General features: G+C 42.9%; 1 protein-coding gene across 1 annotated transcript in view; it reads left to right on the top strand.

Annotated features, from left to right (window-relative positions):
* LOC129853137 (transmembrane protein 161B-like) overlaps positions 1–17,277 on the top strand; it is a 43,003-nt gene that overhangs the window by 9,992 nt on the left and 15,734 nt on the right. The window contains exons 2-11 of the mRNA XM_055918864.1: positions 1,472–1,575; positions 4,342–4,425; positions 9,341–9,438; positions 10,233–10,389; positions 12,321–12,472; positions 12,803–12,863; positions 12,995–13,135; positions 13,394–13,507; positions 13,879–14,053; positions 17,083–17,179. Coding sequence (XP_055774839.1) covers positions 1,472–1,575; positions 4,342–4,425; positions 9,341–9,438; positions 10,233–10,389; positions 12,321–12,472; positions 12,803–12,863; positions 12,995–13,135; positions 13,394–13,507; positions 13,879–14,053; positions 17,083–17,179 — 1,183 coding nt within the window. The remainder of the gene's footprint in view (positions 1–1,471; positions 1,576–4,341; positions 4,426–9,340; positions 9,439–10,232; positions 10,390–12,320; positions 12,473–12,802; positions 12,864–12,994; positions 13,136–13,393; positions 13,508–13,878; positions 14,054–17,082; positions 17,180–17,277) is intronic.

Here is a 17,277-nt window from a genome sequence, read left to right as displayed (position 1 = left end):
CATTGAGCCATCGATTTAGCCTATCTGTGTGTTTCTCTTGGTTTTGAAACAATCCTGTCTTCTGTGACGTCTTGCCAGCACTGTTGTTAGGTCCCCTTCTTTTGCATCGCTTCTGAGAGACTTCTATATGGAGGCTGGTGTGCAATTTGAGATGGATAATTTGAACTAGAGGTTGACCGATTATGATAATTCAACGCCGATACTGGTTTATTGGAGGACCAATAAAAGCCGATACCGATTAATCGGTATGCTGATTTAAAAATAAAAATAAACGAATTATATATTTTTTTTTAATATATTTTTTTTAAATTAATTTCTTTGTAATAATGACGATTACAACAATACTGAATTAACACTTTTATTTTAACTTAATATTATACATCAATAAAATCAATTTAGCCTCAAATAAATAATGAAACATGTTCAAATTGGTTTAAATAATACAAAAACAAAGTGTTGGAGAAGAAAGTAAAAGTGCAATATGTGTCATGTAAAAAAGCTAACGTTTAAGTTCCTTGGTCAGAACATATGAAAGCTGGTGGTTCCTCCACAAAAGCTGTGGCCCTTACAGGGCAAGGGGAACAACTACTTCAAGGTCTCAGAGCGAGTGACGTCATCGATTTAAACGCTATTAGCGCGCACTCTGCTAACTAGCTAGCCATTTCACATCGGTTACACCAGCCTAATCTCGGGAATTGATAGGCTTGAAGTCATAAACAGCTCAATGCTTGAAGCACAGCGAAGAGCTGCTGGCAAATGCAGGAAAGTGCTGTTTGAATGAATGCTTACGAGCATGCTGCTGCCTACCACCGCACAGTCAGACTGTTATATCAAATCATAGACTTAATTATAACCATGATTTAATGACTCGTTTCCATTTGGAAGAGTGTATATGTGTGCTATATACTGAGTATACCAAACATGAAGGACACCGTCCTAATATTGAGTTGCACCCCCTTTTGCCCTCAGAACAGCCTCAATTCATCATGGCAATGACTCTACAAGTGTTGAAAGCTTTCCACAGGGATGCTGGCACATGTTGACTCCAATGCTTCCCACAGTTGTCATATTGGCTGGATGTCCTTTGGGTGGTGGACCATTCTTGATACACACAGGAAACTGTTGAGCATGAAAAACCCAGCGGTGTTGGAGTTCTTGACACACTCAAACTGGTGTGCCTGGCACCTTCTACCATACCCCGTTCAAAGGCACTTACATATTTTGTCTTGTCCAATCACCCTCTTAATGGCACACATACACAACCCATGTCCCAATTGTCTCAAGGCTTAAAAGTCCTTCTTTAACCTGTCTGCTTCATCTACACTGATTTGAAGTGGATTTAACAGGTGCCATCAATAATGGATCACAGCTTTCATCTGGATTAACCTAGTCAGTCTGTCATGGAAAGAGCAGGTGTTCCTAATGTTTTGTACATATTAGAATATAACTTGATTTGTTTTCCCTCCCTTAGGGTGTGATCGGTGTGCAGCTGGTGGTTACCATGGTAATGGCCAGTGTCATTCAGAAGATCATACCTCATTATTCCTTCGCAAGATGGCTGCTCTGCAGCGGAGGGTAATGTAGAAGTCTGTACCTGCTGTTTCTGTGTCTTTAAGAGCCATGATTTCATCTCCTCACTGGTTTACCCTTCAGAACAATTCATTTCAAAGGATGCTTAACAATGTGGAACAGAGTGTTTGCTCAACTTATAAACAGTCTCTCTGTTTACAAGTTGTCTGCTGAAAGCACATTTTCTGAAAACACAAAAAGCATTAAAAAACAACATAATTGTCGTACTGCATAGACCAAAGGGCATCATCAGCTATTGGGACGACCCAAGAGGACTGGGAATTCAAATAAAGCGCCCGCCTCGTTTCCTATAATTAGCGCCAGATGTGTTTTTGAGTAAACAGCTCCTCAGAACACTTAATAATTCATCAGTGCTTTTTTCAGGGGGCTTTGAAAAAACTTTGACGCAAGCTGGAGGCCCATAGTGTCCCTCCAGAGAGATCCGCAATTAAGTTTCCCCTAATAAACAAGGCAGCAGTAAACATGTTGTGCCCCACAAATGATGCAGCGCCGCCCTTGGGCCAATTGAGGTATCCTGTGTGACTTAAACATTTCAGTTATCGTGTGTAACCATAGATTATCCATTATTTTGACCAGATACTCAAGTGGCCATTCTAACAATGAAAATAAATGTCTCCAAAAATGGAAGGCAGTTAGCCTTGGTACAAGTCGCTTTAGCTAATCCTCTCCCTTTACGCCATGTAATGTGCCAAAGAGACTGCTGGCCTTTCTGCCATCTTCAAATATGAACATTCTATCATTACTGTGCTCAGGGAGAACAGAGGCTTTGATCCTGATTCGATCATCCTCACAGCTATCCTCCAATCACAACACTTATGCAAATATTGGAACTCATCACTTTCTCCACAGAAGTTGTATATGGTTGCTAAGCAACCATTTTTTGTTTGTCCAGATAACACCAGTCTCAAAAGTTGCTAGCTCAAGTCTAAATTTTCTAAGTAAATACATCCTGCAATTCCAACCACAAAATGTCTTAGTTTTAAGACTCAAAATACATTTAGCCTTTTTGACTTTTGTTATAAATTCCAATAAAATTTTCAAGTCTCCACATGTGGTCATGGAAAATATGTTATTTCCAACAACCAATGAGCAACTCCACCATAAATCCAGTGCATATTAAATGTTGAGATTTCGGCAGTGACAAGGACTGGAATGTTAGCAAAAGAGACTGGGCGGAGGCAAGATCAGGTAGGACCATTCTAGCCAATGAGGGGCAGATACGTGTGTGAACAACAGGCACAACTCCGATATAACATATTTTTTCAAAAAGTTGCCGGGATGTGATGTCTTATCAGTACACTCGTAACAACCTAAGTACTACGAAACTTCTATTCGATCAAATAAGCCACACGTAGGAAATAAGCCATTCAATGTTTTGATAGCCAAATTCGACACGCTCATTGATCTGTGTGTGTGGAAAAACGCTCCATGCTGGATAAGACATATTTTGGGCCCAGTTATCCCTTTCTATCTTCGCCTCTTCCTCCCTGGTGTGACTCAAACATTTCAGTTAATCACTATAGCTCGTGCCTTGGGCCAATCAGTGTAATTTTATAAATGCCGGATCTCTATGGCAAGATGCATCATTAGGGCTCCCGAGTGGTGTAGCGGTCTAAGGCACTGCATCTCAGTGCTAGAGGCGTCACTACAGACCTTGGCTCGATTCCAGGCGGTATCCCAACCAGCCGTGATTGGGACTCCCATAGGGTGGCGCACAATTAGCCCAGCATCGTTAGGGTTTGGCCGGGGTAGGCCGTCATTGTAAATAAGAATATGTTCTTAACTGACTTGCCTAGATAAATAAAGGTTAAATAAAAAAAATCACCAAGTTTTCTGAAAATCAGGACAGTAGTGTTTGATATATCGTTTGTGACTAACGTATGAATGTACGAACAGACAAATGGATGGACGGACATACGAGACCGATCCACAGTCAGTTCACAAAATGAAATCCAAGCCCTCCACCCCTCCTTCCCTTATGCCTCTCAGAGCTTGTGACAAGTGGGTTTCTAAACAAAGTTAGAGGTTGTGTGAAATCTTAGTCTTCAAAAGGCTGCACTTAAATTGGCTCTTTTATTTTTAAGTCCGGTCCTTAAGGAACACAATAACTAGCCTCTTTGCTGTCAGGAGTGTATTAGTTGATTTGAATATGTTAAGATGATTTGAGGGTTGTCTTTGTCCTGTGTGTGTATTTTGTTAGGTAAAGGATCTCAAAATCCAGCTCATTTGCTAAGTGATGGTCCTAATCATGTTCAATCATGTAGGCCTGGAACGACAAACCATTGTCCTATAAATCATAAACGCCTACTTTTTGAAGGCATTTTCCTTTTTTGAGTATGATGATGGATTATGTCACCAATACTGGGTCCTGGAGGGTCACAGCCTATGTAGAATGGCTTATATTGTTATTGCACAGCACTAAATCCTCCAATCCACATTACTACTGTCATTGATGATTATTTCATTGACCCTTTATTTAACTAGGGAATTAAATCAATTAAGAACAAATTCTTATTTACAATGACGGCCTACCAAGAGGCAAAATGCCTCCTGCGGGGACGGGGGCTGGGATAAAACATTTAAACGTAGGACTCTCTGCTATTAATTGGTTAATAGATTGAGGAGTTTCCTTGCTAGGCTTCAGAGTAAAAGCCTGCCTACCCTGTATCCCTCCTGAACCAGGACTGGGGACCACAGGTGTAGTTCTAAAGCTACCTAGATTACTCACTTGTCTCCTCTCTCCTTCTCCAGTCTTCGGTGGTACCAGCACCCTACGGAAGATGAGTTGAGGAGCCTTGCTGGAAAACAACAAAAAACAAAGAGCAAGAAGGACCGGTAAGAAGGCAGACTGAGGAGGGTAGGGGTGAGGAGGGTAGGGGTGGGGACGGCAGTGGCACAGAGGGGAGCGAGTGGTGCCTTTTGGATCAGGCAGGAATTTAAAGAGGAGTGGCAGACATTTGAGAAGGGTGGAGAACACAGGTGCGACAACGGAGAGATGAAGCAGATGTGTTTAGGAGGCTTATTTAAGGCTTGAAGTATTTCTGTTGTTTGTTTTTGCCCGTGAGCAAAGCTAGCCTTTGCTTATTAGAATGGGCTCTGACTATCTTGTGGTAGTGAGTTAAAGGGATACTTCAGGATTTTGGCAATGAGACCCTTTATCTACTGCCCCAGAGTCCGTTGAACTCGTGGATACCATTTTTATGTCTCTGTTAGGGTTGACCCAATTTAGTCGACCGGTCGATTGTTTGGTTAATAAGCTGATGGTCGACCGAGATTTCTTTAGTCGAGCAGTAGCAAACACCTGTCTGATTCGTCTGAGTGCACTAATCCTTTGTGGAGGCTGTGGGGATGGCACATTCCATCAGTCTAAGACAGTTGCTACTGAAATTGTATATGGTTATATTATGTAAGAAGAAAAATATTTTATAACAGATGCGCTTTCTCCCGCGTTGCATAGTGGTCGCTGTCTGTGGTTCTGAAACACATCAGTGCGCTGTTGAATTGGCGCCTTCCTAGACCATGTTGCTATGTGCATAATAGCAAAGTTAACCAGCATATTGGTGTTGAGAACAACGCAGTGTAGGCAGCAGCGGAGTTAGGAGACGAGAAAACAGCCCTTGCCTTAATTGTCTAAGAAAAGTGAGGAGAGAGGAAACCCCAAATTAATTAGGTCTATAATCACTAGCCTAACTGTTAAATGTGCCCAGCTTTATTAATCAACCATATTCAGTACCAGTCAAAGGTTTGGACACACCTACTCATTCCAGGGTTTTTCTTTATTTTCACAGTTTTAAAAAACCCCAGAGTGACTCTGTGACTAGCACCCGTTGTCTATCTCTCCTCTCCTCCAGCGATCACCACATAGCATCAACAGTGTGTATCTCGCTGTCAGTGTTGCTGAAGCGGCAACCTACAGCAAAAGAATTGTTAAACAACTAATAATATATTTGAGATTCTTCAAAGTAGCCATGCTTTTCCTTGACGACAGCTTTGCACACTCTTGGCATTCTCTCAACCAGCTTCACCTGGAATACGTTTTCAACAGTCTTGAAGGAGTTCCCACATATGCTGAGCACCTGTTGGCTGCTTTTCCTTCACTCTGCGGTCCAACTCATCCCAAACTATCTCAATTGGGTTGAGGTCGGGTGATTGTGGAGGCCAGGTCATCTGATGCAGCATTACTCCATTACTCTCCTTCAACCTGGAGGTGTGTTGGGTCATTGTCCTGTTGAAAAACAAATGATAGTCCCACTAAGCGCAAACCAGATGGGATGGCTTGTCGTTGCAGAATGCTGTGGTAGCCATGTTGGTTAAGTTATTTAAATCACAAACCGTGTCACCAGCGAAGCACCCCCACATCATCACACCACCTCCTCCATCCTTCACGGTGGGAACCACACATGCGGAGATCATCCGTTCACCTACTCTGCATCTCACAAAGACATGGCGGTTGAAACCAAAAATCTCAAATTTTGACTCATCAGACCAAAGGACAGATTTCCACCAGTCTAATGTCCATTGCTCGTGTTTCTTAGCCCAAGCAAGTCTCTTCTTCTTATTGGTGTACTTCAGTAGTGGTTTCTTTGCAGCAATTCAACCATTTTACTCTGTGAAGCATTTATTTGGACTGCAATTTCTTAGGTTAGTAACTCTAATGAATTTAATCCACTGCAGCAGAGGTAACTCTGGGTCTTCCTTTCCTGTGGCGGTCCTTATGATGGCCAGTTTCATCATAGTGCTTGATGGTTTTTGCGACTGCACTTGAAGAAACGTTCAAAGTTCTTGAAATGTTCCGGATTGACTGACCTTCATGTCTTAAATTAAGGATGGACTGTCATTTCTCTTTGCTTATTTGAGCAGTTTTTGCCATATTAAGGACTTGGTCTTTTACCAAATAGGGCTTTCTTCTGTTTACCACACCTACCTTGTCAGAACATAACTGATTGGCTCAAACAGATTAAGAAGGAAACACATTACACAAATTAACTTTTAACAAGGCACACTTGAAATTGAAATGCTTTCGAGGTGACTACCTCATGAAGCTGGTTGAGAGAGATTGCCAAGAGTGCGCAAAGCTGTCATCAAGGCAAAGGGTGGCTCCTTTGAAGAATCTCAAATATACTTTTTTGCTTACTACCTGATTCCATATGTGTTCCTCCATAGTTTTGATGTCTTCACTATTATTCTACAATGTAGAAAATAGTAAAAATAAAGAAAAACCCTTTAATGAGTAGGTGTGTCCAAACTTTTGACTGGTACTGTATGTTGCCGCTTCAGCAACACGGCCAGCGTGATACACACTGTTGATGTTCTGTGGTGGTCGCTGCAGGAGGGAGGAGAGAGACAACGGGTGCTAGTCACAGTCGCTCAGTTGTATTTTTGTATTTTTTTTAACACAACGCAGCAAATCTGTGCCATGCCCAGCACAATGAAATCAATTGCGTCGGACTCCTAGTCATTTGTCTTAATTATTTAATCAAACAGTTCGCTTAAAGCATCATACAAGCTCAGTGCATATTGTTGATTTGATTTAAACACATATGATGTGTCTATATAAGAAAAATACACGTTTTTAAAGGTATTTTTGCGAGCCAATGCTAACTAGTGTTGACAGGAAGTCAATGGTTATCTACTAGCATGGACACAGAGGAACTTAACTTGTGACTCTCTACTACAGATGCTTTCTCTTTTGTAGTGCGGATTAGGGCCCATGTAATTCATAAATCCAATATTTTGTCATAGGGCTAAAGGGGGCGACGTGCAGGACCGGCTGCAAGAGCAGCACACGGCAGGGATTGGGCCAGCTGTTAGATGTGGATTGGGGCATGTTGCCTCCTCTGCTTCTTGAAGTCACCAATCAACTCAGTAGTATATGAACAGCAGTTTTTTCAGACTCCAACAAAACAAGCTGTAACCCCACACGTCAGGGGTCATGGCGATGCTATGGCGAGTTCTGAAAGTAGGCATGCCATGTAATGTCTTTATTCATAATCTGTATGGCCATCAGTGATAAATGATCATATTCCATATCTATATTTTGTGTTACTGCCTTTAGCCTCACAGAAAGCAAGGTGTGGCAATATGAAATGTTCTGGAACATTTGAGAATTGAAGTGTATGAAGTTGATGCTATCTAGATTCACGCTGGGAGCCATGAGTTAGTCCTAGACCATTCCTTAAGCTTCCATGAGGCAGGTCGTAGCTCAACGCCACACATTTGCTTATGCTTCAAAAGACGGATCACTGTCCTTTTGCCTGCTTTTGCCACACATGTCCATTCCTTTTGTTGTGAAGCCCTTTTCTCCAGTCAGGTGCCACAGAATTGAAATGTGTCCAGGGCATGTTTGGCCTCAGTGTCTTGCCGAGGTATTGTCTTCTGAATCCAGCACACACAGAGCTGAGCAAACACTGCCCTGTGTCCCGAAGGCCCACTAGAAAGGTCAGTTGGTCCCAGGAACAGCTGGCCCAATCCCTGCCGTGTGCTGCTCTTGCAGCCTGTCCTGCACGTCGCCCCCTTTAGCCCTATGACAAAATATTGGATTTATGAATTATATGGGCCCTAATCCGCACTACAAAAGAGAAAGTATCAGTGCTCAGTACCCCTTGGTTAGGTTGACAATAGAGACTAAGTTGAGGAAGACTCCCTCCATGACACTAGCCAGTTTGATACTAGCAGATGTGCAAATGACCTTGTACTTGGGATGTGCAGTTATTTGAATATCTGAATGGACATTAGTATTTCAATACTTGTGAGTATTCGTTTATGCGAGTATTAAAATGTATATAGGCCTATTTTTAACGTTGAAAAGGCTTTTTCTAAATTAAAATATCCATGTGACATTGTTACATACAAGAATATACCATGACATTTCAAATGATTAATTTAATAAAACAAAATTGTCAATGTATTTTTTATTTTATGACATGCACGTGAGCCCTATTTTAAAAATACCCGTAGCTGACCACTAGCCTTCTTGTGTTTATGTTGGCCAATCAAAGTGGCAAAGAGGCTCAATGTGTTGCAAGTGGAGTGAGAGTTCACTAATGCAATGCCAGATGGAATAAATTACGTAATTAAAAGTGTGTTAATTGAGGAGTAAGCTACAATGAGTAACCAACAGGTAGACTGATTTTTATTTGAATGGGGTTGGGCAGAAAGCACAGCATGTGGCCTCAATTAGTCTAGCAAGCTATAGCTGGCTAGTTTAGCAAACTACTATCTTCTCTACTACTAGGCTACTCCAGTCAAGACAAGCACTGTTAACGTTATGGGATGATAAATAACGTGGCTGTTTCAAGTTATCTAGTCTTGGCTGTAGCCGAGTTGCCTTGGCATCTCTCTCCCTCCTTCTGCTCAGTGTTGCCTAACTATTTTTCAAGGAAAGTACCGTTATCTGTTGGTTGATCATTTGTCGCTGGAAGTCGCTAACGTTAGATGATATCATGCAGCAGTGCTCAGGTTAAATACATGTATCCCGATATCTGGCAAAATGATACTATTTGAATAGTGGAATTATTTCAAACCCCATAACTACCTTGTACACAAATCAAGTTTGATTTAGTCCAGGGTTTAATGTATTGTTCTTTAGGGCAGCCAGTAAATTGACATGATAGCAGTATATTTGTATGAAGCAGTCTTTGCTGTGCACTTGATTAGAGGTGGAACAATGACCACGAAAAACGTGAGTACACCTGCCTGCAACATGGAACATGTCTGTCTGGTAATGATTTGGCACTGTCTTTTGTCCCAGGAGGAACAATGGCCACATAGATTACAAGCCTCTGACCATTCCCAAGGACATAGACCTGCAGCTGGAGACCAAGTGCATCACAGAAGTGGATACGTTAGGTATGAGGCCATATCTACAAACACTATTCAATTATCATCTTATCTTTATGACCTTTGTTTTGTCTCTTGAACCTCAACAAATCTTCATAATTCAATATTTGTGCACATCTACATTTCCCCCAAAATATCAACATCCCAATCCAGAACTACTGTCATGAATTAACAAACTAATTCTCTTCCGACTGCTCCTCCTCTTCCCGCTGCTCCTCCTCTTCCCCCTGCTCCTCCTCTTCCCCCTGATCCTCCTCTTCCCCTGATCCTCCTCTTCCCGCTGCTCCTCCTCTTCCCCCTGCTCCTCCTCTTCCCCCTGCTCCTCCTCTTCCCCCTGCTCCTCCTCTTCCCCCTGCTCCTCCTCTTCCCCCTGATCCTCCTCTTCCCCCTGATCCTCCTCTTCCCGCTGCTCCTCCTCTTCCCCCTGCTCCTCCTCTTCCCCATGCTCCTCCTCTTCCCCCTGCTCCTCCTCTTCCCGCTGCTCCTCCTCTTCCCGCTGCTCTTCCTCTTCCCCCTGATCCTCCTCTTCCCCCTGCTCCTCCTCTTCCCGCTGCTCCTCCTCTTCCCGCTGCTCCTCCTCTTCCCCCTGCTCCTCCTCTTCCCGCTGCTCCTCCTCTTCCCCATGCTCCTCCTCTTCCCCCTGCTCCTTCTCTTCCCCCTGCTCCTCCTCTTCCCCCTGCTCCTCCTCTTCCCCCTGCTCCTCCTCTTCCCCCTGATCCTCCTCTTCCCCCTGCTCCTCCTCTTCCCGCTGCTCCTCCTCTTCCCCCTGATCCTCCTCTTCCCCCTGCTCCTGGTCTCTGCAGCGTTGCACTACTTCCCAGAGTTCCAGTGGCTGGTGGACTTCACGGTGGCATCCACAGTGGTGTATCTGATCACAGAGCTGTACTACACTGTGGCCGAGCCCTCAGGAGAGATGAACATCAGCGTGGTGTGGTGCCTGCTGGTCCTTGCCTTTGTCATGTATCCTTCAGTCAATACATCCTTCTCTCTTTCAATCACTCTTTTTATATCAAATCAATTTGACATTTGTCTAGAGGATGTTGAAGGTTCAATTTGATCTCACCTAGTAGCACCGTCAAGCCAAATCAAACATTTCTGAGTTAAAGACCTACCGGTAGTAAAAGCGTTTCAGTAGTATCCCACACACACACTGAGAATCATCCCTTCTGTTGCTGGTTAACAGAAAAAAACCTGAGTGAGAGCCTTGATTGTTTCCAGGCTCCATTTCAGTAGTCAGGGAGCATCAGGAGAGCAGGCAGTTAGTGGCCATAAACTGACAGACACGGCTCCAACCACTGCCTGCCACCACCTGTCTCCCCCTACCTGTTACTTTCTTCCACCGACACGTCACTATATCATACGTGTTATCCTTCGCCACAGTCAATCTTTCCCACACTCCCTGTCGGAACTGGCTGAGTGCGGTTGGAAGGCATGTCATTTCCTGCCTACCTGCTGAGGAAGATTGGATGCCCAATTTTCACAGCCCACCAGACTGATTGGCCTGGGAAAAGAAGAGACTTTGAGGTGGTGGGAGGAGGAGGAGGGGGGAGCACGGCTGGATGGATGATGAAGATGATGATGGGGATGCGATGGTCTGTGTGTTAATGCCACACTTGATTTCAGATTCCCATCTCCAGCAACCCTCTTGGTGTGGTAAAGAGCCAGAGGCTGCAGCCAGGCACCTGCTGTGTTAACCTCGACTTGACGCAACTCAGCCATGGAATGGAATCTTAAAACGGCTAAGTTTGAATGTATTTAGCAGATCAAATTTTTTTCGTGCAAGTTAGGAAAAACTCACAGTTGGCAGTGGCTCAGTATTAGAACTCATGATTGTTCCTGAGCTCTGAGTTTGCACCTAACAGAAAGGGTTTCTATAAATGTTGATAAACGTTGAATACCCAAACTAATACACATCAAGTAGACGTTGGTTAGCCTAGACTTATCGAGACAATCAGTGATGGTATAACTGGAATGGGCAAAAGCTACTCTTACAGAAATGCTGCTGCAATATTTGCACCTTACTTTCTGTGGCTGCTTCCCAGATAGTGTTTAGGGGTACGTTAGCAGCAGCCTCACTGACAGCTCTGTTAATGGGGCTGCATTGCTCTTTTGAGAGGCTAGCTCAAAATTGTCAAGTAACTTTTTAAAATGCAGCCTTTAGTATCCCGGTTGTGACCCCACAGAAAAAGTGAATTGGATTCCCCCATTCAGAATGCCCTGAGACATTGGTTTGTGAAATAAAGGCTGAGCTCCCTCTCCGTGGAGAGCCAGGCCAGCTCTAGAAACACGATGTGTCTTTACTTAGCCCACTAGAATCACTACAGCCAGACACAGCAAAAAAATACCATTCTAGGTCTGAGGAAGCCTGGCCCATTGAACCCCAGGGTAATGTATGACAGCTACTGTTGAGGAGGGAGACAGACGCTAGACTGTGTGTGTGTTGCGGGTCACAATGCAGCAGTGCTTCTGATACATCTGGTATATTATGTTAATGAGCCTCCACCATCACTCCAGAAACATGTGTAGGATGCATAGTCACTTCACCCCTACCTACATGTACAAATGACCTTGACTAACCTGTATCTCCGCACATTGACTCGGTTCCAGTATCCCCTGTATATAGCCTTGTTGTTGTTTGATTGTGTTACTTTTTATAATTGTTTATTTGGTAACTATTTTCTCAACTCTTTCTTGAACTGCACTGTTGGTTAAGGGCTTGTAAGTAAGCATTTCACCGTAAGGTCGACACATGTTGTATTCAGCACGTGACAAAGTTTGATTTTGATTTTTGATCTCTGCACAGCCTTGGCGCTCAGAAGTATGATTTGTAGGCTATATTTCATGAGTTGTGTGTTTCTGCTGGTGTGTTCCTTAACTCCCGTGCCCCACAGTAAGACTCTGTTCTCCCTGACGGCCTTCTACTTCAAGCTGGAGGAGGGCGGTGAGCGCTCACTCTGCATCACCTTCGCTTTCTTCTTCTTCGTCAAAGCCATGGCCATCCTCATCGTCACCGAGAACTACCTGGAGTTTGGCCTGGAGACAGGTGAGTGGGCCATGAACCGTCTGTCAGTACGGCTAGATAGCACTTCTTCAGTTCTGCGCCTGGAACCTATTCATTAGTGCAAAACGTTGCTTCCATATGAATATAACCCTTAGGACTCACAGGCTGGTCTGGCTGTTGTTCCAGCCCAGTGCTATCACATACAATTAAACTCCACAAGCTAGGTGTGTTAGTGATAGGATAGAATAGTATGCAAACCCTGTGGTTCCCCAGGACCATAGTTGAATCCATTTTTCTAATATACTGTAATTGTTGTTTTTCTGGTATTGGTAGGACAAATTAAAATATAGAGATGTTTTTATTTCCTTCTAGGTTTTGCAAATTTCTCTGAAAGTGCCACACATTTTTTAGAGAACCAGGGGTTGGAGTCCCAGTAAGTAAGAGCTTCTTCTATCAGTATGCATGGTGTCATGAATCTAAATGACTCCTGGACTGTGTGTTTTGACACATGAATGTAAAGTAGACTTTAATCCATTATGACTTTGTCTCTGTTCTTTTCTGTAGGGGTCCCATATCTAAACTCACCTTTAAGCTGATCCTGGCCCTGCTCTGCTCTCTGATTGGTGCATTTCTCACCTTCCCTGGCCTACGATTGGCCCAAATGCACCTGGACGCCCTCAACCTGACCACAGCTAAAGTCACACAGTGAGTTCCTCTCTTCCTTTGTCTTCCTTCCTCCTCAACCAGACCACGGTTCAACAGCTGCTGTTTTCCCATTCATCTATGAGTTTGCTGCAGTAGTTGTGTGAGTGTTATGTTGTTTTCAGATCAGTGCAGTTAACACATATTGGAGTGGGGAGACATCCTATGAGGACTCATTCACTTTTCTCAAGGACTCTTGGATAGGGCAAGGCTTTTGCTGACAAAAATGTGTGACGTATTTATGTTATTCCTGTCTCCCAGGACCTTGCTTCATATCAACTTCCTGGCCCCTCTTATTATGGTATTGTTATGGGTCAAGCCCATAACCAAGGACTACATCCTGAACCCTACCCTGGGGAAGGAGAGTTTGCCTTTGTAAGTTCACCTCTGGGTTGCTTCGTTTGTCATTTCATGTTTTCCCAGTGCTTTTCAACCACATGTATGGTGTTGACACGGCACATCCAAAGTCAAAGGGCCAGGCCTTTCCAATGTTTGATATACATTTACATTTAGATATATTTGTAATAAGTTGCATCATGTAAAGCAGCTTCCCATCTCCTCTCTTTCCACCTCTCCCTGTCACCCCACCCCACTTCTCTTCTTTCCTACCCTCACCTTTTCTCTCTTCCTCTCACGCTATTGACTTGGGTTGACTTGACTTAGCCAATCATTTTCCCTCACACTGACTCACACACTCTTTCTTTCTCTCTCGCACATTGACTCTCTCTCTCTCCTCTCCTCACCAGGATGACTGAGGAGACGTACGATACGTTGCGTTTATGGACCATCCTGCTGCTGTGTGTGCTGCGCCTGGCTATGATGAGGCACCACCTCCAGGCCTACCTCAGCCTGGCCCAGAAGGGCGTGGAGCAGATGAAGAAGGAGGCGGGACGCATCAGCACTGTCGACCTGCAGAAGATGGTGAGAGATAGGTTGCGGATCTGAGCAAAATGGAGAGAAAAAAATCCATATTAAAAAATCGCAATTTTTTAATTTTTTAATATCGCAAATCGCATATTAAAAAATCGCAATTAAATTGACCAATGTTCTTCGATAACAAATCAGCGATACATTACGCTAAAGTTTTTTGGGGGGGATTGTTAGATTTGGGCAATATGGACAAAAAGTAATATCATGATAAATGTAACTATTTGGCCCTGTCAAAATAGGATCTAGAATGATCAGATTTATTTTTGGCTCTTCAGAGAAATGCCGACATCTTTGTGCATAGGCTATTAATGTTGACCAAATAATGGTTTTAGAACAATCTACAGGAACGTTATGTAGCAAAATTACAGACGTAAGAAAAATGCTTCGGTAACAAAGGAGGCAATGTCAATGTCTGTAATTTTCGGTTTATCGTCCCAAGTCTAGCACCTTGAATCGGACAATAATTTGGCCTTGACAGATGGGCAGAGTATGAGAACTCTAAAACCCCATTGTTTTTCTGGATCTAAAAGTGGCTTAAGTGGTGGGTGTAGCAGGGGTGTGGTAATGGCGCGGTCAGCCCGTCTGTGCAGTTGAATTTCTGTAAAAAAAATTTTTTCAAAGATGTATTTTTAAGCCAATTTCCTTCGATTTATATACAGTACCATTCAAAAGTTTGGGGTCACTTAGAAATGTCCTTGTTTTTGAAAGAAAAGCACTTTTTTTTTTTTGTCCATTAAAATAACATCAAATTGATCTGAAATACAGTGTACACGTTGTTAATGTTGAAAATGACTATTGTAACTGGAAACGGCAGGTTTTTTCTGATCAATTTGAAGTTATTTTAATGGACAAAAAAATGTGCTTTCAAAAACAAGGACATTTCTAATTAACCCCAAACGTTTGAACGGTAGTGTAAAGTTGAAGTCGGAGGTTTACATACACCTTAGCCAAATTCATTTAAACTCAGTTTTTCACAATTCCTGACATTTAATCCAAGTAAGAATTTCTGTCTTAAGTCAGTTAGGATCACCACTTTATTTAAAAAATGTGAAATGTCAGAATAGTAGAGAGAATGATTTATTTCAGCTTTTATTTCTTTCATCACATTCCCAGTGGGTCAGAAGTTTACATACACTCAATTAGTATTTGGTAGCATTGCCTTTAAATTGTTTAACTTTGGACAAACGTTTTGGGTAGCCTTCCACGAGCTTCCCACAATACGTTGGGTGAATTTTGGCCCATTCTTCATGACAGAGCTGGTGTAACTGAGTCGCGTTTGTTGGCCTCCTTGCTCGCACACGCTTTTTCAGTTCTGCCCACACATTTTCTATAGGATTGAGGTCAGGGCTTTGTGAGGGCCACTCCAATACTTTGACTTTGTTGTCCTTAAGCCATTTTAACCACAATGTTGGAAGTACGCTTGGTGTCCTCATGATGCCATCTATTTTGTGAAGTGCACCAGTCTCTCCTGCAGCAAAGCACCCCCACAACATGCCACCCCTGTGCTTCACGGTTGGGATGGTGTTCTTTGGCTTGCAAGCGTCCCCCTTTTTCCTCCAAACATAACGATGGTCATTATGGCCAAACAGTTCTATTGTTGTTTCATCAGACCAGAGGACATTTCTCCAAAAGGTACGATCTTTGTCCCCATGTGCAGTTGCAAACCGTAGTCTGGCTTTTTTATGGTGGTTGTGGAGCAGTGGCTTCTTCCTTGCTGAGCGGCCTTTCAGGTTATGTCGATATAGGACTCGTTTTACTGTGGATATAGATACTTTTGTACCTGTTTCCTCCAGCATCTTCACAAGGTCCTTTGCTGTTGTTCTGGGATTGATTTGCACTTTTCGAACAGACAGAACACGTCTCCTTCCTGAGCGGTATGATGGCTGCGTGGTCCCATGGTGTTTATACTTGCGTACTATTGTTTGTACAGATGAACGTTGTACCTTCAGGCGTTTGGAAATTGCTCCCAAGGATGAACCAGACTTGTGGAAGTCTACAATTATTTTTCTGAGGTCTTGGCTGATTTCTTTTGATTTTCCCATAATGTCAAGCAAAGAGGCACTGAGTTTGAAGGTAAGCCTTGAAATACATCCACAGGTACACCTCCAATTGACTCAAATGATGTCAATTAGCATTTCAAAAGCTTCTAAACATTTACATTACATTACATTTAAGTCATTTAGCAGACGCTCTTATCCAGAGCGACTTACAAGTACATACATTTATACTTTTTTTGTACTGGCCCCCCGTGGGAATCGAAACCACAACCCTGGCGTTGCAAGCGCCATGCTCTACCAACTGAGCTACACGGGACCACTAAAGCCATGACATCATTTTCTGGATTTTTCCAAGCTGTTTAAAGGCACAGTCAACTTAGTGTATGTAAACTTCTGACCCACTGGAATTGTGATACAGTGAATTATAAGTGAAATCATCTGTCTGTAAACAATTGTTGGAAAAATTACTTGTCATGCACAAAGTAGATGTTCTATCCGACTTGCCAAAACTATAGTTTGTAAACAAGACATTTGTGGAGTGGTTGAAAAACTAGTTTTAATGACTCCAACCTAAGTGTATGTAAACTTCCGACTTCAACTGTATATATCCTTCTTTTTTTTTGCAAATGTATTGAAAATGAAATACAGAAATATTTATTTTACATAAGTATTCACACCCCTAAGTCAATTCTTTGTAGAAGCACCTTTGGCAGAGCTTTCCACACCTGGATTGTGCATCATTTGCTCGTTCTTTTCAAAATTCTTCAAGCTTTGTCAAATTGGTTGTTGATCATTGCTAGACAACCATTTTCAGCTCTTGCGATAGATTTTCATGTAGTTCAAGTCAAACCTGTGACTCGGCCACACAGGAACATTCACTGCCTTCTTGCAAGTAACTCCAGTGTAGATTTGGCCTTGTGTTTTAGGAAACCAAATACTTAAGAGGCCCGCCCAAGGATTTCAATGGCACAAAAATCACTGGGTTTGATGACTCCGTCTTTACTCTTTTCTTGTGCTTTCCAGGTGGCCCGTATTTTCTACTACCTATGTGTAATCGCACTGCAGTATGTGGCACCCTTGGTGATGTTGCTGCATACAACCTTGCTGCTAAAAACCTTAGGTGAGTTTGGTACCATCATCAGAAATGATTGTCTGTACAGTATATTGAATGTTTTAACAGCAGTCTTTAGCCCACCACTCTGCTAACGTACCCCCCTA

The sequence above is a fragment of the Salvelinus fontinalis genome, chromosome 4 (genome assembly GCF_029448725.1).
Source record: "Salvelinus fontinalis isolate EN_2023a chromosome 4, ASM2944872v1, whole genome shotgun sequence".
NCBI classification, from domain to species: domain Eukaryota; kingdom Metazoa; phylum Chordata; class Actinopteri; order Salmoniformes; family Salmonidae; genus Salvelinus; species Salvelinus fontinalis.
The sequence above is the reverse complement of the archived record's forward strand: the minus strand, read 5'-3'. Positions and strand labels throughout refer to the sequence as shown.